Source organism: Mytilus trossulus, chromosome 7, assembly GCF_036588685.1.
Source record: "Mytilus trossulus isolate FHL-02 chromosome 7, PNRI_Mtr1.1.1.hap1, whole genome shotgun sequence".
NCBI classification, from domain to species: domain Eukaryota; kingdom Metazoa; phylum Mollusca; class Bivalvia; order Mytilida; family Mytilidae; genus Mytilus; species Mytilus trossulus.
The window spans coordinates 45,010,943-45,033,676 of NC_086379.1; the positions used below are offsets into that span (position 1 = coordinate 45,010,943).

The 22,734-nt window shown below is 33.1% G+C and overlaps 1 protein-coding gene across 1 annotated transcript in view; it reads right to left on the reverse strand.

Moving 5' to 3' along the window:
• Nucleotides 1–1,565: 1,565 nt before the first annotated feature.
• LOC134725156 (myosin-11-like) overlaps nt 1,566–22,734 on the reverse strand; it is a 47,341-nt gene continuing 26,172 nt past the window's right edge. The window contains exons 7-12 of the mRNA XM_063588742.1: nt 22,037–22,115; nt 11,439–11,486; nt 9,197–9,258; nt 3,856–3,982; nt 3,008–3,065; nt 1,566–1,705 (exon numbers count right to left, since the gene is read on the reverse strand). Of these exons, the coding sequence (XP_063444812.1) occupies nt 3,027–3,065; nt 3,856–3,982; nt 9,197–9,258; nt 11,439–11,486; nt 22,037–22,115 (355 nt within the window). The 3' untranslated portion in view covers nt 1,566–1,705; nt 3,008–3,026. The remainder of the gene's footprint in view (nt 1,706–3,007; nt 3,066–3,855; nt 3,983–9,196; nt 9,259–11,438; nt 11,487–22,036; nt 22,116–22,734) is intronic.

Below are 22,734 nucleotides of genomic sequence, written 5' to 3' on the forward strand. Positions count from 1 at the left end.
AACATTGATTGGTTAAATATTTCTCAGTGTGTTTGAATTTGTTTGATAGCCTTTTGGTCATGACTGTTTGTCTCTAATATTTAATTAACTGTGCATTTGTATTCAGATATCGCAGATCAAATTTATTCATTCTTTGTGTAATCATACGTTTTTTGATTGAGTTAAGTCTGCTAATTGATATTTTATCGTATGTTTTTATATGTTGTGATGTTATGCTATTGTTTCAGAAAAAGGGAGAAGGTTTGGGCCCATTAAAACGTTTAATCCCGCTGCAAATGTTTGCACCTGTCCTAAGTCAGGAATCTGATGTACAGTAGTTGTCGTTTGTTTATGTAATATATACGTGTTTCTCGTTTCTCGTTTTGTTTATATAGATTAGACCGTTGGTTTTCCCGTTTGAATGGTTTTACACCAGTAATTTTGGGGCCCTTTATAGCTTGTTGTTCGGTGTGAGCCAAGGCTCCGTGTTGAAGGCCGTACTTTAACCTATAATGGTTTAATTTTTAAATTGTTATTTGGATGGAGAGTTGTCTCATTGGCACTCACACCACATCTTCCTATATCTAATTAATCCACCATTTTTTACATTTGAAAATGTCTGTACCAAGTCAGGAATATGACAGTTGTTGCCCATTCGTTTTTGATCGGTTTTGTCATTTAATTTTGCCATGATTAGGGACATTCCGATTTGATTTGTCTCCGAGTTCAGTATTTTTGTGATTTTACTTTTCGCTTGGTCATGCTTTTCTGTTCTTGAGAATCAGGTTAGGTGTGAATTTCTAGTTATGCAGATCATTGAAAATCCCACTCAGCATGTGGGTCATATAGACACTTTACTCTTCAGGTCGTTCAACTGTCTGTATCACATTGCTTAATTCTTAATAATTGTGCATATCACAGCTTTGTGACGTCAAATCCATTAACCTAGACTTAATAACTTTGACCCGGACATATCATTGACATTATAATGTACCAATGCATTGCAATGCAAGCCAAAGACTATACAACCCCTTGAGCAGAGAATCAGTGTACATAAAAGCAATTTGTACAATTATTTCATCATTGACACAAACAGTGTAACCTATGTCAGACACACTGGGGGACAAGAACAAATTGTTGGTTAATGCCGGGTATTGGAATACTCAGGTTTTTCCTGCAAGGATAGGCAAATGTGTCTTTTAAAGCAAATGTCGGAATACTCAGGTGTCAAATTAGGCAGGTTACACTATCTAAACAAGAATGTGTCCATAGTACACCCACTCGCACTAACATTTTCTATGTTTAGAAGACGGCGAACTTGGAATAAATTCTCTAATTTGGCATTAAAATTAGAAAGATCATATAATAGGGCACATGTATACTAAGTTTCAAGTTGATTGGATTTCAACTTCATCAAAAACTTTAACCTGAAGCGGGACAGAAGGACGAACAAAAGGACGGACAGACAGACGGACGAACGGACGCACAGACCAGAAAACATAATGCCCCTCTACAATCATAGGTGTATTGTAGGTGGGGCATAAAAAATACATACATAGATTTTCAATATTATTTAATATCACTTTAGCATAATACGGTATAACACTTTTATTGAATCATGCTTCTTATACGCACAAAGCAAAAAGTAATCAATTGTACACATATAATATAAATGTTAATAGATGTGTGTGTCTCTTATTCTAAAATCTATTCTTCTTTAGCTTTCCTGGAAATATAAAAGAAAGAATGTACCACTCAATGTCCTGATCATAAAATTGCACTACATATGTGGTGCTTATCCCATTGTTTAAGTTAGTAATTTACATAAATTCTCATTTCATTATTTTTAATCAAGAAAATCAGTTTTCTTACTATTTTTTATTACAGGGTGAGAGTGTGTGTGAAAAAAGACTTGCATTCTAAATCGGCTTTGGAATATAAAACAGTTATTCCAAAGCACAACAGTTGAGATGTCTGTCTTGCATTATAGTAAGGGAGCTACCATTTGATTTTTATGGGGGGGGGCTAGGAGGAAATTTGAAAAAAATAGGCAGGACAGGAGTTTTGAGTAAAAAAAAAAGGCAGGATGAGACACTTGCAAAAAAAAAAAGTCAGGACGACAATTTAGGTAAAAAAAAGACAGGATAAACTAAAAAAAAAAAAGGCAGGACCGAACAGAGTGAAAAATAAAAAGACAGGACAGAGATTACAGCTAAAAAAAAATGCAGGACAAAATTTTTCATCCTAGCCCCCCCATAAAAATCAAATGGTAGCTCCCTTATAGTAATACTGGTTTTTAAGATCATGTTTGATTACACTTTGCTTAACATTAAAGTAAATAAAGACCCATTCCTGACCAAACATGCCAAATATCTTGAAAACTACTCGTCACTTTCTAAGAAATCTCAAAAATTATCCAAAATGAGATGCATATCCTCAATGTATATTTATAGAATAACTAATCGAAGAATTCATATAGAGAAAAATATTCAATGAGTGACCGAACAACACATTAATTTACAAATGCATGTAGTGCATGAGTTAATTATCAGTGTTGTCCTATCACGAGTTGAATAATTTTTGATATTTGAATTCGTTAATTAGTTATTCTTTTTATTACATTGGCAAACTGCTTTTTTTAAAAGAAATTAATGTAAAACATGAAAGGAACTATATCTTTTTTCTACACATTCACAATTTGTTTTGATCCGCCGTTATCGTAGTCTTGATAACGCCTTTTGTTGTCAGAAGTCAGAGAGTGAAATAACCAGGTTTATTTCACATGTGAAATAATCGGTTTTTATTTAACTGGGAAATCAATGTAATTCATTGCAACCAATATAATAAATATAAATAAACATCTAGAAAGTTTAAAGGATTCAGGTTGAAAACTTGAAGTTGTTTTTGCATAATATATCCCCTGGCTTGCTCACCCCTAGGCAACATCACCATATATACAATTAGATGATTTATAGTGCAAGAAACATGGTCAATATATTAATTGACATTGATGTTATATGCTATTTACCTTTGATTAATGGTCTCCATCAGACATTAAAAGGGAAGTTGCCATATGTTGTATATACCTAAAACAAATAATAAAACAATAAACTTAAGTTAACTGGATGTGCTGTACAATAAACTTAAGAATAAACAAATCAAGAGTTGATTTTGAACCAAACAAATAATAAATGTTTCAGTTTAGGTTCAATCATATTAAAATGCAGTAATTTAGGTTTTTCTCTATATGTGGTGTAAAATTATAATTAACTCTTTTTCACTACTAAATAATTCTTCTTATCTAATTATCTTACAAAATTGGAATATTACAAAATTGATTTTCAGAATATGAAATATAGTTCAAACTAAAACTTCACCAGGAACATCCTATGTTAAAAGCATAAAAGCACATGGCAAAGCCTACCATAATGTGTTGTGCATAATATGCATTCATGCAATGCACATACATGTAATCCTTTTTATTTTGACTTCTAATGAATATAGCTTGCAGCGAATATAATTAAGTTTAGGAATCCATTGAAAAGTGATTTTTTTCTGAAATAAATTGAACTCCAGTTATAGTTATAGCATGCATAATATGCACACAAAATGAAGGTACATCTTAATCATGTGATATTGTTAACATCTAAATCATGTGATATTGTTGTTAACATCTAAAAGGGATTCAGAATCTATTGCATTCTGGGTAAAATTTTCAAAAACATTCAACAAAATGTTGTGATTGGTTTAAAACGTGTTAAACCATGGAAATTTAACCAATGACGTAACATTTCTTTTATTTTAGTGTACAAACAATTAAGATTACCCATAGACAAAGTCCTTTAGATTCTGAAAAGGCTAATTGTGCAAACCTACCACTTTCCTGGGAGATTTAGTTTTAGATGGTATTCTCATCAGACGTGTCATACTTGTCAACCATTGGCTAATATCATTAAGTTTAGGCTTTATGGTTTGTTTCTTGACCTTGATTTTCTTCATTAAACTACAAGGAAAAAAATCAAATTTATTTCTAGAGACAACCATGCAAACTAGTAATAGGAATCAATAAAGGTCCCTTCCCTTGACCTTTTGAGGACCACCATGGGGGTGTCCAAGTCATGAATCACATATAATTTTTTCAATTAATTCAAAGGAAAACCCAATTATATGCCAAAACCATTAGTTCTCAACCCTTTTGTTGGCTACCGCTCTTATCTGTTTTCACTTGTTGCGTAAATATATTTTTATTATATTTATAATTGGAAATGTTCTTTCGTTCTAAAAATAGTTCCCTGCATCAAGTAGCTGAAATGGATCCCTGTTGGAATTTTCCCTTGCTCAAAAGGTACATGTGTTTTTGAAATCATTTCGATCTTCTTGGCTTTTATCCAATTAGCGTGTGTCATGTTGTCATATTTTTTTCGAATTGCTCGAGATTTATCATAACAAAAATTGAATTAAAACAAAAGTGAATGTCGGATAAAATATTGATTAGAAACATGTTTTCAGCTTCTTTTGAATAACAGTAAGGGAAAGATATGATGATAACAACACTCAGCAAGTGTTTTTAGGAAGCGTCCGTCGAACGCATGGGCGTGTTTGTGTACCTTAACGAGAACATTGCTAATAAACACGGGACTTTGTCAAAACTGAAGCAGTTGCCGTTAAAAAATGTGAAAGGCCAAATGATATCAAATATGAAATGATATGTAATTGGAAACCAAAAGTTCTAATAAGGGATAACTTAACCCAGATTTATGTAAATTGAATAAAACAAAAACATTCAAGTATAATCAGAGTTTATAACTTTATATACTATTTTTTTTTTCGTTTTACGGTTAATGAGTGAATACACACACAGACATTCCTCTCAGAATTTTTATATAAAGGTATATAAGAGAAAAAAATATCTCAGACGAGTGCCTTGGAATACACATGTTCGTTATTTGCAGTTTACACAAGTTGTGAGAAAATAAAAAAACTTGCAGAAGGTTTAAAACAGGACACAAATTTAACCTACAATTGCTCGTCAGTGAATTAAGAAAATAAAACAGCTATAGCACATATTATTCAAAGAAAGAAACATATTTAAAATGGAAAAACATTCGGGGTTGATATTGCCTAAATATTCAATAGTGTGTTGATGAAAAAAACCAATAAATTAAGGAGCTTGGTGGTGAAAAACCTAATCTGACATTAACTTGAGGGGTGAATTGGAATTGATAATGCAATTAAAAATCTGTATCGCCCAATTACATATGAAAATGGTGGGTAAAAACCCCAATTTGTGAATTCTTATCTGGAGCTCTGTGTGCCATGAGGGCCTGATACGCCCAACATCTTGTGTGGAAGTTTTATGCAATAATCATAAATAGTTTCTGAGAAAGCTATAAGCAATAACCATTTATTATTTTCGAGACACAGTGGGACATGTGAACACCCCCCCCCCCCCCGCCTGTTTTAAAAAAAACCCAGATGCTCCGCAGGGCGTAGCTTTATACGACTGCAGAGGTTGAACCCTTAACGGTTGGGGCAAGTATGGACACAACATTCAAGCTGGATACAGCTCTAAATTTGGATTGTGATTAAATAGTTGACACAGAATAGGTTTCTGACACAGAATGAATGTGTTTTAATGAACTTAAAAATTTTATTTTCTCTTAGAGCAATTCACTTTGCTGTTGAATATTAATCCTCTAAAAAAAAAGTTTGTAGAAATTTTCTTTTTATTTATGAAATTTCAAATGAGAAAAATTGAACCCAATTTTTTTAATCACATCCCCCTTATCCTTATTCCAAAACTAATCTCAATTAAAATTTCTAATGAAGTTTGCAACAATAACTACTCATTTAAATACATCATAAAATATTAAGATGTGAAAAAAACTGCTTGTTATCACTGAATGGTAAAGATTATTTTAATTTATCAGTTGGTAGTAAAAAGTGAATATACATTGTATATTGTATATAACAAAGATTTAAATTGATTCTGGACAAAGAAAGATAACTCCAATTAAAAAAAAATCTTGCTATTGCACAATATTGTGCAATTAGATATTTCTTGCTTACTATTCTGGACAAAGAAAGATAACTCTAATTAAAAAAAAAAATGCTATTTCACAATATTGTGCAATTAGATATTTCTTGACATTGCGCAATTCTGTGCAATTGAAAAGACTTGCTATTGCACAATACTTAATATAATAATTTTAGATCCTGATTTGGACCAACTTGAAAACTGGGCCCATAATCAAAAATCTAAGTACATGTTTGGATTCAGCATATCAAAGAACCCCAAGATTTCAATTTTTGTTAAAATCAAACTAAGTTTAATTTTGGACCCTTTGGACTTTAAAGTAGACCAATTTGAAAACAGGACCAAAAATGAAGAATCTACATACACAGTTAGATTTGGCATATCAAAGAACCCCATTTATTCAATTTTTGATGAAATCAAACAAAGTTTAATTTTGGACCCTGATTTGGACCAACTTGAAAACTGGGCCAATAATCAAGAATATAAGTCCTTTTTAGATTCAGCATATCAAAGAACCCAACCCATTCATTTTTTGTCAAAATCAAACTAAGTTTAATTTTGGACCCTTTGGACCTTAATGTAGACCAATTTGAAAACGAGACCAAAAGTTAAGAATCTACATACACAGTTAGATTCAGCATATCAAAGAACCCCAATTATTCAATTTTGATGAAATCAAACAAAGTTTAATTTTGGACCCTTTGGGCCCCTTATTCTGTTTGGACCAACACTCCCAAAATCAATACCAACCTTCCTTTTATGGTCATAAACCTTGTGTTTAAATTTCATAGCTTGCATTTACTTATACTAACGTTAAGGTGCGAAAACCAAGAATAATGCTTATTTGGGCCCTTTTTTGGCCACTAATTCCTAAACTGATGAAACCAAAACTCCCAAAATCAATCCCAACCTTCCTTTTGTGGTCATAAACCTTGTGGCAAAATTTCATAGATTTCTATTAATTTAAACTAAAGTTATAGTGCGAAAACCAAGAAAATGCTTATTTGGGCCCTTTTTGGCCCCTAATTCCTAAAATGTTGGGACCAAAACTCCCAAAATCAATACCAACCTTCATTTTGTGGTCATAAACCTTGTGTTAAAATTTCAAAGATTTCTATTCACTTTTACTAAAGTTAGAGAGCGAAAACTAAAAGTATTCGGACGACGACGACGCAGACGACAACGTCAACGTGATAGCAATATACGACGAAAAAATTTTCAAATTTTGCGGTCGTATAAAAAAAAACTAAATATCACCTAAATAAAAGTTTGAATCAAACCAAAAAGTATACAGATCTTTAGATAAATATAACAATGAAGTGTGTACAGTTTCAAGCAATAATCATAAATTGTTTTTGAGATACGGCACGACATGTCAAAACCCCTCCCCCCCTTTTTTTTTTTACAAAATACTCAATAACTCAAAAATAACATTTTGAATCATTCCCAAAAAGTATACAGATATAGATATTTTGATAAATATAACTAAGAAGTTTGTAAAGTTTTAAGCAATAATCAAATAGTTTTTGAGATACAGTGCGACATGTGACCCCCCCCCCCCTGTTTTAGTTACTAAGTGCCATAACATAAAAAGTTTAAATCTTATTTTCACCAAAAAATATACAGATCATTTGACCATCATAAGAAACAACTATTTTAAGTTTCATGAAATTTAGATAAGTCGTTCTCAAGTTACGGTGGGACATGTTTACGCCTGACAGACAGACAGAAAGACACACACCGGACATTTGTATACCATAATACATCCCGTCAAAAACAAGATAAAATTTGCCTACAAAGTAACAACACTTGGCCAGCAGGAAAGGAACATGTATGCTATGTTTGGTTTCATGCAATTCAGTGGTTCTCTAAAAGATGAAATTTGTATGTATTTCCAATTGGGTCCTATGTTAAACTAATCCCCCGCTGGTGGCCATCTTTATAGGTGATGGATCAGCTACAAAGTAACAACACTTGGTCAGCATCTTATCAGGAACATTCATGTTTTTTTGGGTTTCATTCCATTCAGTGGTTCTCTAAAAGAAGAAATTTGTATGTATTTCCCATAGGTCCTATGTTAAACAAAGTCCCCCCCCCACTGGCAGCCATCTTGGATTATGGATCAGCCACAAAGTAACAACACTTGGCCAGCATCTCATCAGGAACATTCAAGCTATGTTTGGTTTCATTCTATTTAGTGGTTCTCTAAAAGAAGAAATTTGTATGTATTTCCAATTGGGTCCTATGTTAAACTAAGTCCCCCACTGGTGGCCATCTTGGAAGATGGATCTGCAACAAAGTAACAACCCTTGGTCATCATCTCATAAGGCACATTCATACTAGGTTTGGTTTCATTTCATTTAGTAGTTCTCTAAAAGAAGTCATTTGTATGCATTTCCAATAGGGTCCTATGTTAAACTAATTCCCCCCCCCCCCCCCCCCCCCCCCCCCAGGCACCATCTTGGATGATGGATCTGCTACAAAGTAACAACACTTTGTCAACACCTCATAAGGAACATTTACGCCATGTTTGATTCGTTCCATTCAGTGGTTCTCTGAAAGAAGTTATTTGTATACATTTCCCATAGGGTCCTTTGTTAAACTAAGTTCCCCACTGGCGGCCATTTGGATCGGCTACAAAGTAACAACACTTGGTCAGCACCTCATAGGAACATTCATGCCATGTTTGGTTTCATTTCATTCAGTGGTTCTCTAGAAGAAGTTCAAAATGTAAAGAGTTAATGCCGACGCCCGAGGAGGCTCAGAGATGTGTTGTATGAGTCAATGAGACAGCAACCAATAGGAATCTAGTGCTAAAACATAAATAAAATGCTTAAAATTATAAAGGATTAATTACTTGATCTGGTTAAATCTGAAAGACAGGAATAGAAACACCAGTCAATCATCAATTATTTTCCTGATTTTCTAATTTACTTGATGTATTCAGATAAGGAAAGACCCAAAATTTACATATTCACAATGATATATATATATATTTGCCTTATTTTTCTACTGGCCAAACTAGCAAATAAGTTGGTTTACAGTATTTAAAAAAAAAAAAAAAAATTTTGAAATCTATTCTGTATTTACCAGTAGTATTTCTATTACATCTGTCATGTGCACCTAAACAGAATAATGAAATTAAATTATGGATTAATCTTTTTAAAAAATATATTGTACCTTGTTCTATCCATTTGAAGTTGTAACAATTTCTCTCTTAGCATTTTCACATCTTTCCTTGACTGAAATGTAAGAAACAACACTTAGTTTTATAGAAATTCCCATTTCAACAACCAAAATCTAGATGTAATGTAAACAATTTCTCTCTTAAGCCCCAGTCCCACTAGACCATGATTGAAATTAAATTCAGATCGTGGTGAGGTCGCAGTAAAATTGGCATGAAAATGTAAATTTTCGTTGCTTTCACGATGCTACTACGACCTCATTACACGTCTACAACGATCCCACTACAATTATACCACATTCTAACAGCGTTTATTCTGCGACCTCACTACGCTTATCAAGATCTTTCTACGCTCATCAAGTTCTCACTATGACCATACCACAAAGTATCCAATTGCAACATGACCTTATCAGGCTTCTACTGCGATTATAGCACGTTCTTACCACAATTATACTACATTCATACCGCGATCTAAACAAAAACGTCAACATCATATTCAATACTAATACATTCCATTCCTTCTATTTCTGATTATTACGTAGATTTCTACTAGAACATGTGGGCCTAGTGGTAGGGACTGAGGTAGAGGCAGAGGGATCTCTGGTAGTAACGAATCCTGGGCAAGTAGATATGTCAGACTGAACAATCCAACCTAAACTACAACCTATTGCTGGTCCATAAAGCTCAAATCCTGATTTTTTAGTGTACAAAAGAGAAATGACACAGATGTGTTATAGATATTGGAAGATGTGGCATGAGTGCTAATGAGACAACTCTCCATCCAAGTAAAAAATTATAAAAGTAAACAATTATAGGCCAAGGTATGGCCTTCAAAACGGAGCCTTAGTTCACACCGAACAGCAAGCTATAAAGGGCCCCCAAAATTTCTCGTGTAAAACCATTCAAACGGGAAAACCAAGGGTCTAATCTATATTAAATCAAGAAGCATTGTTGAGCTGTAAGAAAAAATTGACAAGAAGTCCTTATTACATACAGACAAACAAAACATGGAGAGATTTAATATATTTTATGTGAAAATGACAACGAGAATGATGGTCGTAGTTCAAACGTAGTTTGGTCGTAAGAAGAGCGTGATGAGGACGGCATGGGCGTTCTAGAATCCTACTATGGTCGTGAAAAGTGTGGTTTAGTCATAGTGGAAGCGTAGATGGGTTGTGGTGAGAACATGATGGTCGTAATAACGTAGCTGTGAGATTGTAGCGCAATCTCTCCAATTAGAATCATGCTTTCGCTACGCTCTCACTATGATGGTACAGCGACCTTTGCGATCTTACTACGATCTTAGTGCACTTTCAATACGACCTGATCGCCACCACCACACTGAGATTGTTTTGACCATGTTCAAATTTGGCTACACTCATCACAATGTTGAAGACCTCACCAAGACCATGATACAACCTTTTCTTTCACAGATCGTAGTGCAATCGCGGCATAGGGGGACTGGGGTATAAGCATTTTCACATCTTTGCTTGACTGATCAATGCTAAAATAGAAGTAATAAAACTTTTTTTTTCAGAGATTCTCTTTTACTAAAATTTAGATGTAATGTAAAAAAAATTATTTGGACCCATTTAAACTCCTGCAAGTGGCATTTATCTATGATATGGTCCCTGCATTTATCTAAAAATGGAGGCACAAACGCAGCCACCATATAACAGAATACAAAGGATTTGGGTTATCCAAGTTGAACCATGCCACAAAATCAGTACAGGTGTGTTACACAAAAAGTAAAGGAACAGTGCTTTTGTTGCATGCCTCTCTTCCAAAAAGTTGTGAGGCCAGGTTTATTCGCCTGGGACACAACATCATTATTATCAAGAATAATACATAGTTTTGCAAACAGTAAATTTTATAAAATGGCTATATCAGTAGATATACATGATTAAACTAGAGTGGTGACTAGCCATGCTAGCTGTAGAATAAAAAACGAATAAATTACTTTAGCAGATGACAATACCAATACTTAAATAAGGCTTACGCATAGTTATATACTTTAATTCAGATCGAACCTGCGATATCACAGGTGTGTTCTAGTAGAATATAGCCTTAAGTGATACAGAACTTGACACAATTCTTTAATGAAGAAGAATTTATGTTGATCTTGAGATATTTTTGTTTTTAGTGCTGGATTGCTGTCTCACTGCTGAAAACCCTATATATTTTATTACAATATGCTTCAAAACAAACATAATCATGCTGAATCCTGGCAGTACATACCCTTGACAAATCTTTTTTATCATGTTTCAAATCTTCTATCTTGTTAATCTGAAATAAAACACAATAAATTCAATCTATAAATTAAATATCAGGCCACAGGCATTAGAAGTTCTATCAATAGTAATAAAATATGGGCAATGGGAAGAAAATATATATGGACACTACTTTCTTCCCATTGCCCATCCCATATTTTATTACTATTGACAGAACTTCTAGTGCCTGTGTTCAGACATAGTGAAGTGAAACTATTAAAAGACAAAGTCATGATTTCAAAACAGTTAAGTATTTTAAGCTCTCTTTTTGGGGATTCCAGATGACTGAATAGTATTTTTCAGACAAATGGTGTGTTTGGGCCTAAACTTTGGGGTACACAATGTAATCCTGGTATATATAATGTCTTTTATAAAGCTGTGTCACTGGTAAAAATAAAAAAAAATGTATTGGTATCTAAGTCATGTAAGTACCAAAAATCATTTTTAAGATAATTTTGCATAATGGTAATAGACACATACTTAATAAATTAAACAAGAATGTGTTCAAAGTACACAGCTGCCCCAATCCCACTATCATTTTCCATGTTCAATGGAGCTAGAAACTTTGTAAAAATCTTATTTAGCATTCAAATTAGAAAGATCATACCATAAGCCCCCAAGGAGCAATTTTTGAAGGCCTTGCGCAAATACTTAAGATCTTTGCGCAATCAGTTTCTTTGTTGAACTAATGAGATGAAACATTGAACTTTAATTAAAAAAATTGAGCAAACCTGGGAAAAATCATTAAAGGCATGATTTTACATCTCAAAACTTGAGGATTTTTGTTGGTTTGTAAGAAAAATTTACTTATACAAGTAAATTTTTGAGAAAATGAAGGGGAGATTATTTAAACATTATTTATTTACTTATATATGTATATTCTTTTTTACTTCTTCAAGTAAATAAAATACACTTGTACAAGTAGTACCCCTGACTGTAAGTACCAAAAATCATTTTTAAGATAATTTTGCATAATGGTAATAGACACATACTTAATAAATTAAACAAGAATGTGTCCAAAGTACACAGCTGCCCCAATCCCACTATCATTTTCCATGTTCAATGGAGCTAGAAACTTTGTAAAAATCTTATTTAGCATTCAAATTAGAAAGATCATACCATATAGGGAATATGTGTACTAAGTTTCAAGTTGATTGAACTTCAACTTCATCAAAAACTACCTTGACCAAAAACTTTAACCTGAAACTTGCACTTTCATTTTCTATGTTCAGTGAACTGTGAAATTGGGGTCAAAAGTCAAATTTGGCTCCTAAATTAGAAAGATGCATATCATAAGGAACATGTGTAGTAAGTATCAAGTTGATTGGACTTCAGCTTCATCAACAACTACATTGACCAAAAACTTTAACCTGAAGCGGGACGGACGGACGGACAGACCAGAAAACATAATGTGCCTCTACTATTGTAGGTGGGACACCTAAAGAACCATGACCCAAATTCAATAATTTAACTTCCAACATACATTTTAGTGGAACAGCTTTTATATTTCAGTGTTAATTTTTACACATCTTGGTTTCATGTCAGAAATTTAAATAAACTTATAAGATAATTTGTGCATTTGATAAACATACATCAAATGAGATGAAATTGAGAATGGAAATGGGGAATGTGTCAAAGAGACAACAACACGACCAAAGAGCAGACAACAGCCAAAGGCCACCAATGGGTCTTAAATGCAGCGAGAAACTCCCTCACCAAGTGGCATGCTTCAGCTGGCACCTAAACAAACAAGAGTGCACACGCTGAAATGTCTCGCCTTTTTTACTAATCATTGATATTATGTTGAGTGTCTTAAATATAAAGCTTTATAACAACTGTCACATAAACTTAATCAAGAAAACTAAACATTGATAGGGACTCCAGGAGAAATTTATGTATGTGTGCTATACCACATTTAATAACTGAATTAAATAGCTCTTGTTATCACGAACAGAACAAAAAAACCAGTTTGATTCATTTTCCACAACTCTTTAGGAAAAGCTTATATCTATGTAATTATTGGGAACGTTCAGAAAAGTAATGATGTATACTCTGATACAAAATGCAATATGGTCATTCAAGATGGATACTGGTGGCAGTTTTCAATAGTCAAAATGATAGAAAATAAATGTTGAATTAGTTTTTTGAAATAATGACGTCTGAATTTCTTTAAGTTGCAACCTGCATGGTAATCAGCATACACATAGAGTAAATCAAAATCCATGGAAATCCAACATACTTTTCAAACAAAATTAACACAAAAATCAAGGTCTATAAACAATTTAATAAATAAATAAATATTTGATTGCAATTATATGTCATTATATCATCATATTTAAAATCTTAAAAGATAACAACACATGTACATTCAATTTCAGGGTTCATTAAAGATAATAAACAAAATACAGGTTTTATTCATTAAACATTTTATCAACCAGTTGTTGTTCTGGTACTACCCATAGCCTTGCATTTGATATAGGTTCAATGTTTATTTCACAAAGAACACCTGCTACATGTACTCTCTCACTATCTACCTTTGCAGGCCACTTGTAATTTTTGCCTGATGGGTGTAAAAATTCAAAAAAGGCAGTATCTTTATCTACCAATTCAGAACATCTGCCTGGGTACCAACGATCAGTGAAGGCCACAGCATAATATTTGTTTACTTGAAATGCCAGTTTATCAGTTATTATATTACTTTGTTGGTCGGCATTTGTGCGCTTTGATTTTTTGTTCTTTTTTGCTATTTTTGCCTTCTTAACATGTATTGTATTTTCTGTAGCATTATTCAAAGTGACTACTTGTGGTGGTATATTTTCAGTGAAATTGCTTTGAATAATTTTTTTCAAGTTGTCAAAAAGATGGTCTGTGCTCAACTGTTTTTTTTTGTCTTGAAACTTAATCAACCCTTTAGATGGAATTTTAGAGTTAATAACTTTGGAGTGAAACAAGATTTGATTTCTTATCAGTTGTCTTTTCTTGGTGTTAGTTAAACCTGAGGTTTTTGCAGCTGCTTCTTCAACGCTTACCCATATTCCTTCTTTTTTTGCTTGTGTCTCAAGTTTGGTGCTATACAATTGTTTGCGTTCTTTTTTTCTTTGTTTTTGTTCTATTCTTTTGTGTTGTAAAGCCAATCTTTTTTGTCTAAGTTCTGTTTTTTTTCTTTTTTCATTTTTACTTCTTCGGACTGCAACTTTTCTTGAAATTTCAAAATATTTCTCTCTTTTTTCTTTTGACAACTGTTTTAAAAAGTTGCTTGTTTTGTTATTAGAATAATTAATTATACCAGATTTTGCAACTGTGCTTTTTTGAGGTGCCTGCTTGTCTAATCTGTCCAATGCTGAGGGGCCTAATGGGGGGTCCTCATCACGGATCACGGAAAACAAAAAATATCAATCACGATTCACAAAAAATTAACATTACCAAATCACGACTTAATTTCCTCAAAATCACAGATCACGATAAAAATTCGCATCTTTCACGGATCACGAAATGAAAACATCCTCGATCACGAAGAACGAAATTAACCCATCAGCCCCCTCAATGCTGAGAAGTCAGCTTCAGAAATTCTGTTTGTTTTTGGAACAGATTGACATTCATCAATAAGATGTTGTTCAGGAATGTAATATACACCACCGGGTAACTGGTCTTTCAACTGACGTTTCAGCATTGGACAGATTTCTCTGCAAATTGCCTGTAAGGCTTGAATTGTGAGGGCATCAAATTTATCATAACTTTCAAATAGACAATCATATATTACATCCTTTTTAAGGATGTCAGCACCAGCTACATGAAAAATTTGGTCACCTTTTAGAAGTTCACTAGCATCATTGGAAAGCTCCTCTATTTTTTCAATTAAAATTTGCCAATAAGCATTCATCTCAAAAAAACTAATTTTGTCATCTTCTAAAATTCTCCATAAAGGACCACAAATGAGCTTTCCAATGATTCCAAGAGCTCTACATTCTGACAGTAGTGTTTCATTTTCAATTCTAACTGAAATTGAACTGATAAGTTTGTTTGCCTTGCTACATCTCCCAGAGGTGAGATAATTGTTGATATGCCCTCTATGGTAAAAAACTGTGCCACCATCAACAAAAAGAATATTGAATCTGTTATGTAAAAAGGTTACCAGATAATTCTTTTCATTGATAGATGCAAGGTAATCATTAAAATCTAGAGCATCACCTGACTTTTGGCATCCAGACATCGATATAAAGGCCTTACATATTTCATAAATCATGTTGTTTGCAATTGAATTGTTTTCAAATATACTGTTAGATGTTATGTTGTTCTCTGTTTCAAATTTCTGTAACCCTTTCAATGCTGCAGAAGCCATATTAGGCAGTACATGCAAGCCACAAAAGAGACCATTGACAGAAGCAGCAGATTCCCTTTCTTGTTCTGTTATATTTTCATCAATAACAGCACGTTTTTCAGCCTCAAGTAACTTTTTATAACTTTTATTCACAATATGACGGTCTGTCATAATGTTTTTAACACTTAGCAAAAGCTTTGCTTCATTTTTTTGCTTTTCTTCAATATTTTCAGAAAATGATTCTGCTAGTTCTGAAAAGGTCTCTTTTGTGGCCTGTATATAGCTATCTGCATCACCTGATGGCATAACCTGGTGACTTAAAGAGTATGAGCCTTCCTCTGTAGAAATTTGAAAGCCAGCATACTCAGTGAATCTTTTTTTTGTACCGTCAAGATGTAAACAGTTGTTTGTATGATTAAGCATAGCTTCAGCTGCTTGTGCCTGGGATAGAACATGTGCTTCAATAGCCATAATTGAGGCTAAACTTTTTTTTGGTAGTCTGTCAACTTCTATATTTAACAGATTATTAAGGACAGATCGCACAATACCTTCACACCTTTCAATGGCTACACCATTGCCCACTAGATCCATATAAACTTGCCTAATTTCATTTTTGTATCTCCCCCCACTAAACATTTCTAATTTTTCTATTTTATTATCATCTGCCATTGCTTGTAAACCCTCAACCTGCTTCTGTAAAATATTAATTTCTTTTTCATGTTTTTTACTGTCAGTTTTTGACTCCTCTGCTTTTTTATTCACTGACTTATACTTACCTTTAAAATAGCTTTTCATTTTCAATGCTTGTGTGTATTTTGTTTTTGAATGACAAATTTTACCCCTTAAATCTCCCAACTCCTTTTCTAGCTCATTATTTTCATTTAATATCATTGTAATTCTGTCATTCAAAATTTCACCTTGAGTTTTAACCTGATTTTGTAAATTTTGAATTTGCTGTTTACACCTTTTAAACCTTTTGTTGACATTTCTTGGGTTTAAAGAGGCAATTTCTCTCTTTAAATCATTAATAGCATTACACTTAATTTCAATTTCACTTTTCAGTTTCTGATAGTCTCTCATCTGGCCCTCTAAGGTTGCATTGTTCAATGTCAGCTGCTCCACTTCATCAGAAGTGTTTATTAGGGAGGCATATGTTTGAACTAGCTCTACTCTCATTTTTCTTATTTTCTGCTGTTGAGAATTAATAACTGCTTCCAAATTTGGTTTTGTTGATTTTTCATGAGAAGTTGGGTGATGGTACTGGCCACTCATAAGAGTGAACAGATCATCACCAGCACCTGGAGAACCACTTGTTTTATAGTGATGGAACTTCTGGTGTAGGTTGTTCCATTGTAGACGAATAGATTTACTGGAAACAGACGTATGAAGAAGGGTATTCACCCAGTTTTCTGCATGTGTCCATGGCAGGTTCTGATAATGTAATAATCTCCTCAAGAAGAGGACATCTTCCACAGACAATGCAACTGGATGGTCAATTAGCGATATATTTTTATTAACGAGACATTCAACAGTAATTCCATATTTTTGGAAAATCAGTGGCAGTTCCAGACCAGGATCCTTCTGCAAATCTTTCAGGGTTGCTAATTTATCTCCACCACTTTCTAAATATTTTCTGACTTTCCTTGTTAAGTTGCTAATTTTGTTGGGGATAATTAAAGTATTATCAATTTTGTTTAGTATAACTGGCAAATTTTGTTGGACATTTTCCCCCTTAGCTACAAGTCCATCAACAAGCAAACTGTATGTATGGTATGTTACATCAAGAGCTGGTATAGGTGAATCACAGTGTAAGTTATCCAGTATTTCTAGAACTGCTGATTCTCTATCGTCCACTAAAAAAAACAAAAAACACACAAAGTACTACATTGTCAAGCTGTAATTTGGGATAGTTGTGTTGATATGAATTCAGTCAACTCATTTTAAAGGATAAATTGGCTTGGAAATTGGAATATAAAAAAAGAAAATCCCCAAATTTTTTCTCTTTTTTTTCTCACACATACCTTTACATTAATAAAATAAATTAACTTGAAATTAAAATGTGTTTAATGGAACAAATTTAAGTAATAACATTAAGAATGGAAATGGAAAATGTGCCAAAATGGACAACTCAGCTAAATAGCAGACAATAGAAGAAAGCCGCCAATACATCTTCAACGCAGTGAGAAAATCCCGAATCAAGAGGGGGCCTTATCTGGCCCCTAAAAAAAATTGTGTACTGTAGTAGTATGCTTTTACATTTCTACACAACATGTATATATATCTTCATAAAACTGAAAACCTTTACTTAATTCACATACATATAGTGTTGTTATTCTCATGTTTATTATTTGTGTAATTTATATCTTCTACATATCCCTGTAATCACATACAGAATAAAAAAAAATCATATAAAAAATTAGATATAAAAATATACTTCCCTGATCAATATAATAACTGAACAAACTTCAAACAACAAACATAACTTCAAATAACCAGCCACTGAAATATTAAATTAGATAAAATACATGTATATATATGTCAACTAATAAATGCATAAATAAAGATCAATAAATATTAGGCTTAATAAAATAAATATATGTGTCAAGTTTTTCACTTTTGCTCCTTGCTACCCCTCCCATTTTAGTAGCCACTTCAATCAGCTGTCTTAAATTAATATTTTGGGTGTTCATATATATATATAATACAGAATTATATACAAATTTGACTAGTAAACCCCAAAGGCAAAGGACACAAATATTATTTTTTATTTTGACCTACATAAAAAATGGACAATCAATAAGTAAACGAAGTAAAGAAGATGAAATCATTCTCAGCCGGACAGCAAATCCCTGATTTGTCCGTTAAAACCCCGGATTTATTATTCGAGAATCAAGTGGAGATAATTTCTGTGAATCCCGTCAATAGATGTCGCTGCGCTAGAAAAAAAATTGTTGCCGAAAACGACACCTTGAAAAAGCACATTTTTCAATATTATATCAACGGAATAATGGTCTGTCGGTTAAAATTTAAATCAAAGGCATAAAAGCATAATAAATTCTGGCGCTCAACTGTTAGAACTTAAAGATGATGCTTTTTATTTTTATCTCATGAATCATTTAAATTATTTGGTAATACATGAGAAAATATTATCTCGATAGAAATTACTTGCCATTGCATTGCGTTACTATAAATATCTCAGATTTTCCGTAATTACCTGTGAAGTTGAGGTAAACAAAGTCAAAGGTCACGTTACTTCCAAAAGAATATGTTATACTTGCATATTACTAAAAATAAAATTACCTATAGACAAGTTTTGAATAAGAATCATAAGTCTGGAAATCAGTTCTGGAAATATAACGTAAAACCGAGATGTATCAACGGGAAGAATCGCTATCACATTCACTGAATGACGTTGTTGATTTTTGGCCGCCATTACGCTGTCTGATAAAAATAGCCAACGGGGTCAATCAACTTGTTGGGAAAAAAAAACAGTGAGCCAGGCGGTATTTCTTCTTTAAACTTTACCGGAACAACAAAAAACATTGAAAGTTTATGCAGATTGGATTTTCAAATTTTTAACTTACTGTTTACATATTTTTTTCAAAGTTGTTATCAGGAAAATTATTTTGACAGTTCGTTCTTGAACCCTGGTTGGAAAGAAAAATATATTTTTAGAACCTGGGGAACATCCGCCGTTCATTGGTTGTTATTTTAAAGATGGAATTTGATTGGCTCATCGTTTCTTTTCATTCCGATCACGCGTGTACTAAATTATTTCGGTACCGTTGTACTTCCACGGGAAGTGCAGCATCACGAACGCTAGAATTTAGCGACGACGTTCACGATAATTCAACAGAATAAATCAGCAAATGAACACAAAATAGAACAGTAGAGAATAACAAATTTAAGGCTGTAATTTTTATTTTATTTAAGCACACAATCAGATAGAAATTTAAACATGAAAGTCAAGTGTCAGCTCGTAAAAACGGCTGTTCCAATGCATGACGTCGTGACGTTGGAGTCCCTAACATTGACGAATGAACCATGAAAATGAGGTCAAGCCAAGGTCAAATGAACCATGCCAGGCAAGCATTTACAGCTAACAATTCTTCCATACAACTAATATAGTTGATCTATTGCATATAGTTTTAAAAAAAGCAAACCTAAACACAAAAAAAACCCACTGAGCAATGAACCGTGAAAATGAGGGCAAGGTCAAATAAAACCTGGGCGAATGACAAATAGATCATAAAATATTTCCATCCATCAAATAAAGTTGAGCTATTGCAATTAGTATTAGAAGACAAAAACTCAAAAACTTAACTTCACTGAATCATGAAAATGAGGTCAAGGTCAGATGACACCTGCCAGTTGGACATGTACACCTTACAGCCCTTCCTTACACTGATTATACTAGACCTATTGCTCATAGTATCTGAGATATGGACTTGAGCACCAAAACTTAACCTTGTTCCCTGATCCATGAAATGAGGTCGAGGTCAAGAGAAAAATGTCTGACAGGCATGAGGACCTTGCAAGGTACAGAGCTCCAGATAAGAATTCATAAATTGGGGTTTTTACCCACCATTTTCTTATATAATTGGGTGATAAAGTTTTTTAATTGCATTATCAATTCCAATTCACCCCTCAGGTTAATATCAAATTGGGGTTTTCACCACCAAGCTCCTTAATGTATTGGGTTTTTTCATCGACACAATATTGAATATTTAGGCAATATCAACCCCAATTTTTTTCAATCTTAAATTAATATGTTTCGATCTGTCTTTGTTTAACTCTTTTATTCGGTTTAGGCAGAGACATATAATACAATCATATATGTCTCTGGTTAAGGGTATGGTTAGGGTTATTTGCTAGCTGTTTTATTTGGTTTATTCACTGAGGAATAATTGTAGGTTTAATTTGTGTCCCGTTTCAAACCTTTTGCCAGTTTTGTATTTTCTCACAAAAATGGATATGTGTATTCACAGGCACTCGTTTTATACCTTTATATAATAAATTCGGAGACCAGTGCCTGATCAGTGGCTGTGTGCATGGTGTGTGTATTCATTAATTAACCATAAAATGAATAAAAAATAGTATATAAACTCTAATTATACTTGAATGATTTCTTTTATTCAATTTACATAAATCTGGTTTTAGTTGTCTTTTATTAGAACTTTTGGTTTCTGATGCTTTCTCATTTCATAATCGATTAGGTCTTTCACTTTTTCCAACTGAATTAGTTTTTGATGAAACCCCGTGTTTATTAGCAATGTTCTTGTTATGGTACGCACACATGCCTGTGCGTTCGATGGACGCTTCCTAAAAACACTGGCTGAGTCATTATAACTTTCCCTCAGTTTTCCAAAAGAATCCGAAAACATGCTTCTATTCAATATTTTAACCGGACATTCACTTTAGTTTTAATTCAATGTATGTTATGAAAAATCCCGAGCAATGTGAAAAAAATATGACTACATGACACACGCTAATTGGATAAACAGCGAGAAGATCGAAATGTTTACAAAAACACGTGTACCTATTGAGCAACTGAAAACTCAAACAGGGACCCATTTCAGCTACTTGATGCAGGGATCTATTATTAGAACGACAGGAAATTTCCAATTATAAATATTATAAAAATAGTTTACGCGACGACTGTAAACAGATAAGGGTAAATAACACAAACGGTAGCCAGTAAAAGGGTCGAGAACTCATGGTTTTGGCATATAATTGGGTTTTCCGTTGAATTAATTGGGTTGTTGAACCCTTCAATGGACAATTGCATTGGGTTTTCTATTATTTGTATTGCGTGATCACGCAAATACGCAGCTTATCTGGAGCTCTGAAGGTACTCAATTACCAAATATAGTTTGATCCTATTACCTATAATAAAAGAGAATTTACAAAAAATCTTTACTTTTTTTTCAAGTAGTCACTGAACCATAAAAATGAGGTCAAGGATAATGGACATGTGACTGACAGAAACTTTCTAACATGAGGCATCCATATACAAAGTATGAGGCATCCAGGTCTTCCACCCTCTTAAATTTGAAGCTTTAAAGAAGTTAGTTAATGCCTCCACCAGATCACTATCCTTATGTCGAGCTTTCTGCAACAAAGTTGCAGGCTCGTCAAAAATGTATACTAGGTCAGTGATAACGGAAGTCATACTTAACTCCAAATATAACTTATCATCATCATACAATTTATACTTTAGTTGAATAAATAAATAATTTGTAACATACCGTGTCAGTGATCTCCTTTCTAGTATACACCAGCAGACTGTTCAATGCTTTCTTTCCTAAACTATCTGCGCATCCAGACCTAAAACACAATTCAAATATACTGTGGATTCATTAATATTTGTTGGATACTAATTTTCATGGATTTCCTAGGTACAGGGGAACCACAAATTTAAATGTTTAATGAATTGCAAATTTGCTGTAGAATTAAATGCAGACTTTTAGAAAACCATGCAATTTAATATCCACGAAAATGCAAGTTTTCCTCAAATTACGAAAATTAATGAATAATAGTGATTTTTATTGCACTTTAGGATTTAATTTTTCATTAAAAAATCAAAGCTTTTCCTGAAAGAAAAAAGAATCAAACAAGATTTTTTATTTTCATAATTGACTAATTTTTTCAAATGGCAAAAATAGTTTATGGCCCAAAAATAAGTTGTGGAACTTTTAATCTTTGTGACATTGTCTTTTAAGTTGATGTGTCAGTGTTTCAGTGAAAAGAAATTGATTTTGATATCATCTTCTGAAATTTGTGATAAAATAAGTGTAAAGTAAAAGAAATACCTATTTGAGACAGCAAGACACGCATACAATTAATCAAAAAAAAAAAAGAGGTCTACATGGTCTCCAACAATAGACAGGTGTAGAGGTTTAGCTAGCTTTAAAACCAGGTTTAATTCACCATTTTCTTTATAAAA